Below are 5,767 nucleotides of genomic sequence, written 5' to 3' on the forward strand. Positions count from 1 at the left end.
TGGCAAAAAAAATAGGATTATGCAATTCTTGTAAGGTGGTCATAACTTTCAATTTTAACACTTAGTTCTCCCTAGAAGAATCAGAATATGTTGATAACTATGAAGGCTTATCCTCTAGAAATCTAAACATCACAAACATGAAGTTTAGAATGGTATAGTTGCAAAACTTTGAAAAAAAAACAAAAACAAGACCCGTTTTTACACACAGTTTAGGTTCAAACATGTTGTGCAAGAGTAAGGTTAATGGTGAGATCGATATTCCAAAAAAAAAAAGTCAAGTTTTTTTCAGCTCATAATGCAACTTTGTGGATATATAGCACCTAGAAATTCATTTTCATACTCTTCAAATAATTCAAGCAAAATGGTCACTTAACACGACACAAAAGTGTCCAATGACATAAAAGTGTCATGTTATCATTCTAGTGTTAAATTTAGCTCTTGCATTCCCTTGACATTATCATCTAGAATGGACTTGTCACTCTTTGGAACCACAATAACAGCCTTTATGAGACTCTCGAGAATACTTGGGGTTTGAGTAGGGTTGACTATCATCTTGTCTCTTCGTCATTATCGTTTGGCTAGAGTGAAATTGCATCTTTAACCTCATTCCAATCAGTCTTTAAGCCCTATTCCGCATCCTTATCCTCAAGTAGTAACTCTAACTTCTCTTGAATCTCTTTACATGCAGCTTGCAAAAAGAGCTATGTCTTCTCCAAGTTTAGGGTAGCCTTTTCAGTCCTTAAAAGTTGATCATAGCGGCGTTCAAGTTCCCTTAGCAATTTGGTGGGCAAAAGCCCCTCTTTTGGCCGAACTGTCCACTCTAAAAAAGTCCTCTTTGTTACCCTTTCAGAGTCCTCCATGACATACTCTTCCTTCAAGGCTAATTTCAATGCTTCCCAAGTTCTCCCAAGATCATTTCTAATTCCCCTTACATGCTCTTTGATCTCCCGAACCACAGCCAACTCAAAACATTGAACCATTTCTGCTTCGGGCACTTGATGAAGCTCCATCTCGTTCACATATCCACAAAGATACTTTGTTACATCTTTACCATTAAATTGGTCCATTTTCTTCACCACAGATTGAAGCTCTTTGATTGAGGAAACCTCCCTCCTTTCCGCAACTGGCTGTTGCTGCATAAACACTGCAAAAGCTTAAAACATTTGCATTGTGACTAGATCAAACCGAACCCCTGTCTTGTTGCTCCATAGCTTTAAAGGTTTAATTTGAAACCTGCAATGAAGCTTTTGAACCCTCACCCTAGCCTACTTCGTGTCGGGTTCACCAAACTTGTGTCAAGAAGTGCGCAATGCGATGTCGGGGGATATGTGTTCGAAACGTGAGCCGGGTAGGCGCCGGGCCTCTGGCTGTGAGAGGTGTGAAAGAGAGAGAATAGCAGACACTGAAAGCTTTGGCAGTCACCATAATCATCAATTGATTGAGTAAATCTTTAGGTACAACTTAATTGATAGCCAAGGCGGGCTGTTAGCAGCACTGTCACTCGGAGTAACTGAAAACTAGGAGTTTAAGCTCCCTTTACAATTACCCGGGCCATTAATGACACCAGGATTTACCGAGATGAGTATTAAAGTTTAAATTGATGATGACGATGCATTCATAGCTGCTCTTTTTTTTTTCTGATTCCTCGCATCACCAAGGTCGAGAGCGAGAGAGATTGCCTTCAAGTTTCTCAAGGGCAGAGAGAGAGAGAGAGAGAGAGAGAGAGAGAGAGAGAGAGAGAGAGAGAGAGAGAGAGAGAGAGAGAGAGAGAGAGAGAGAGAGAGAGAGAGAGAGCGGCCTCCTCTTGCTCATGCACACGCGAGAGAGTTCTCTTCTCCCTTGCTCAAGCCCATATCGTCTTCGTCTTTACCTCATGCTCCCCTCTACCTTCGTTCCTTCTCGTGCCACAACGAACTCCTCCTTCGAGAGAGAAAGCCCCTTGCCTCCATGATTAACTTCGAGAGCGAGAGGGAGAGAGAGTGAGAGATTTCCTGCGAGTCTTTTTCCTCTTGAGGTCGAGAGAGAGAGAGAGAGAGAGAGAGAGAGAGAGAGAGAGAGAGAGAGAGAGAGAGAGAGAGAGAGAGAGAGACGGAGTCTTCCTATGCTTTCGATCTCCCCCAAGATCGCCTTCTCCCTCCTCCGTGTTTCATGCCCTTTTCTCTCCCTCGCTTCACCAAAAACTCCCCTCATTCTAGCTCATCCCTCGTTTCCCTTTCGTTAACCCCTCATGCAAAATTCTCCTTTTAATAGCAATGCCCCCTTTGTAGCCCCAACGGCGCTGTCGTTGAGGGAAAGACCGACCGACACCAAATGCGGCGAGCTCATGACCGAATCAGGTCGTCGTTGTATCCTCAACATTTCGCGCTTCTGCTACGAGCTCATCCGAGTGTCCCCTTGGCCAGCGTGAATGCTTTCCTCCTCCTTTGTGCCTCCTGGCTTGCTGACGCCATGCCATGCTCCCCTTTTTTCTCTTCTTCTTTTCCCACTCACACCCATTTAGTTTAGGGTGGCCCTCTTTGGTCATATTTTGGGCGCCCTTGGGCGGCCGCACCCTTTGAGATCATGGGCGGGCGGCCACTGGCCCCAATGGGCGGCCTAGCAAATTTATAAGGGCACCACATATGACATGCATATTGGCCAAAACATTTCCAAGCACAACTTCTTTCTCCAGCAGTCCTTGGTACGGAACCGGTCCCCGATGAATCTTTAACGGCCAATATCTTGGCAACCGTAACTCCGTTCACTAATCTGAAAAGACCGACGCGCTCTACAAAGTGAGCACTTTAAGCCATGCATTCACTTCAGATGCACTTGCCCAATCCAGTACGGATATACATCAACTTAAACTTCAAATTGCCATAACTTTTTCACTGTAGCTCCAATCGACGAGCCGTAAAGACATGCCGATAAAGCACTTCAAGAACTACAATTCTAGATCATAAACTCCCATCTATGCTTACTTCAAGCATACTCCTTTTTAGCATCATTTAAACATCTGTTGGCCCTTTAAAACTGCATCTGGCATACATTAATCATAAAACTAGCTTGTTAGCAACCTCTAAACACTCATCATACATCAAGTAAGCTTCAATTAAGCTCGATGTGCATCTTCCTGGTATCTTTCTTAGCATGGGCGCGGAGCTGCAAGACAACAACTAGGAAAGCGTCGAGCCTCTGACTGTGAGAGTTCGCAACAAAATCAAACAAGTCGTTGAAGAGTTGAATTTAAAAACACACTCAAAAAGAACAAAACTCCAGCCATGAAAGCTTTACTTTGAAATAGAGCCAAGATCAACTTAAAACTCTTGTGTGTGTGTGTGTGTGATGATTTGGTGTAGCCTCGTTGCCAATTGCACAGTAGCAGTGCTCTTCCGCCTTGATTAAAACCCTAAACAAATGCTTCAATTCTCCGTCGTAGCCATTTCATGGAAGCTTTAGAACTTCATTATGCATTTCCAAGTAGGTATTTGAAGAGGGAAAACCCTAATTGGTGGCCATATAGCTTCGAATACAAGGTTAGAACAACACGGGACTGCACTAGCAGACCATAGGTGCAGGCTTTGTATCCCTTCATAGAGGAGTTCAAAGTGCTGAAATTGATGTTCGAAAATGTTCCCTCAGCTTTCATAGTCACAGCACCGAGAGTGATGTGACATTTTGAGCCATTTTTGACCATTTTATGACCAGTTTAAGCCTTAGAATCTCCCGTTTTGCCCATATAAAGCCCAAATGAGTTGAAAAAAATCTCTTAAATTGTGAAAAAATGCCATTGGGCTTAAATTTCATCTTGAACCTCATTTTACCACTTCGTAAGCACTTTGGATGCATCTCCTACATCTGCGTATGAAACCTCTATTTTTGGTTGAGATCTTTTGCATTGAACTTTCTATGCAAAATGAACATGCCACTTCGAAACACTTGACATTTGTACATTTTTGAAGCAAATTAGACATATTTTTATGTGACAAAACATGCCATAGTGTCACGTTTAGGGTCTCGTTGTCCCGACATAATATATACACGTTCGTAATCGTGGCATCAATTTTCACTTAAATCACATCTGTTATATACATTGTAGCATTTGATCCCACACATCCAAAGCATGAGAGTGAGATAGATATTTTAGTTTTACATTAAGCATGAGAGTGAGATAGATATTTTAGTTTTACATTATGCATGTGCCACGACACGACAAGAGTGGTGGAGAGGCAGAGAGAGAGAGAGAGAGAGAGAGAGAGAGAGAGAGCACATACCTGTTAACAAAGCATCCGTGAGAATTGCGGGTAAGAACTTGTGGAGTCTGCGCTCAGCCATGGCGGACCTCAAGAATTGTACCGTCCGCACCCGCAAATTCATGACCAATCGCTTGCTTTCCCGCAGGCAATTTGTAAGCTTTCCTCCATTGATGGATTTTTTATCGCAGAAGGTTATAGTATCTGTTCGTCTAGTCAGGGCTAGGCGACTTTGTGCCAAGTCTAAGGCTTCTGAGTTTTTGGGGTGAGGGTTTCGTAGAGAACTGCTATGTCGTTGACGCAGATTTCTGGTTCCCTTTGTGTTTGTTTGTGCTACAATTTTCCTTGCAGTGGGAGGGCCGCTTCTTTTTTTTACAGTTTTTTCTCTGGTGTCTCGAAGGTTGTAGATGTGCTTCATCCGGGACGCCCCAATGTCTCCAAGGTATGAGTGTGGTGCATTCACTCTCTGGTCTTTTTGTTATCTGTTTGTGTCATGTCTTAGACACTTGATTTTGCTTAAAGGCTGAGCTTAAAGAAAAGCTAGCAAAGCTATATGAGGTGCGGGATCCCCAATCCGTGTTTGTATATGGTTTTCGAACTCAGTTTGGAGGTGGCAAATCTACTGGGTTTGGCCTCATTTATGACAATGTTGAGGCTGCCAAGAAGTATGAACCGAAGTATCGGCTCATCAGGGTAAGAACGAGTAGCGTTTGCATGGGGTCTGCACGAGTGGAGTTTGCTTTTTAGTGAAAAAGATTTTTGTTTTTGATGAACAGAATGGATTGGCCACCAAGGTCGAGAAATCACGGAAGCAGATGAAAGAGAGAAAAAATAGAGCAAAGAAGATTCGCGGTGTCAAAAAGGTGCATTTTGCAGCTCTTGATGATGGTAGACTTAGGTTTGGTTAATGGAGAGGGTCTTTTGACATGATTCTGTTGTGTTTTGTTGCAGTCGAAGGCTGGTGATGTGCAAAAGGGCAAGAAGAAATAGGGGCCCAGATGATTGTATAGTAGGTAAAAAGGTTTTGCATGATACAAATTATGAGGTGTCTGCAGACGTATATGTCGTAAGGTTGTTGAACCAATACGTACGCTAGTCTTGGGCATGCCATGGTGCCCTTTGATTGTAACATATCTTGTAGTTTGTTCTCTACACACGAAGGATTTTTTAGGTGGTTGCAAGTCTGAAAGTAATCAATCTGGGATCTTTATTATCCTAATGTTTCTTGTCTTAAATGTCACCTTGGGTCTTATTGTTTAATTTTAGTTGTTTTTTCCACTCATATCTGGTTATTACTTTTGTATGCAAAGATGACTAATGTGCATCTTTCCCTGTTTAAGAGTATTGAAGCAAGTGTGAGCAACTTCCAGACTTTCCCTGTTTTAAATTTAAACTGTTGCGTATGCATAGATTTAGCTCAGTGTTCTGTGGGATCTGTCCCTCGTGATTGTGGTAATTTGAATCTATTGTGCTTTGATGCAGGAAAGTGATGTGTACCGGATTTCTTGGAAATTTTTCAGCTTGTAAGTAGCTGG

At 42.6% G+C, this 5,767-nt stretch overlaps 1 protein-coding gene across 1 annotated transcript; it reads left to right on the plus strand.

Moving 5' to 3' along the window:
* The first annotated feature begins 4,203 nt into the window (after positions 1-4,203).
* LOC147447092 (small ribosomal subunit protein eS24z-like) lies at positions 4,204-5,451 on the plus strand. Its single transcript, XM_086522993.1, has 5 exons — positions 4,204-4,387; positions 4,633-4,674; positions 4,755-4,925; positions 5,009-5,095; positions 5,184-5,451. Exons 1-5 carry the CDS (start codon positions 4,313-4,315, stop codon positions 5,220-5,222), a joined length of 414 nt encoding a protein of 137 aa, XP_086379119.1. The 5' UTR covers positions 4,204-4,312; the 3' UTR covers positions 5,223-5,451.
* The last annotated feature ends 316 nt before the right edge of the window (positions 5,452-5,767 follow it).

This window comes from Adiantum capillus-veneris, chromosome 11 (genome assembly GCF_014529385.1).
Source record: "Adiantum capillus-veneris isolate H3 chromosome 11, ASM1452938v2, whole genome shotgun sequence".
NCBI classification, from domain to species: Eukaryota; Viridiplantae; Streptophyta; class Polypodiopsida; order Polypodiales; family Pteridaceae; genus Adiantum; species Adiantum capillus-veneris.

Bases quoted from the DNA above. Each gene is read 5' to 3' on its own strand.
- LOC147447092 (XM_086522993.1), top strand. From the start codon at position 4,313: ATGGCGGACCTCAAGAATTGTACCGTCCGCACCCGCAAATTCATGACC. The intron at 4,388-4,632 runs GTAAGCTTTCCT...GGTGTCTCGAAG, and splicing joins TGCTTTCCCGCAGGCAATTT to GTTGTAGATGTGCTTCATCC. The intron at 4,926-5,008 runs GTAAGAACGAGT...TTTGATGAACAG, and splicing joins CGAAGTATCGGCTCATCAGG to AATGGATTGGCCACCAAGGT.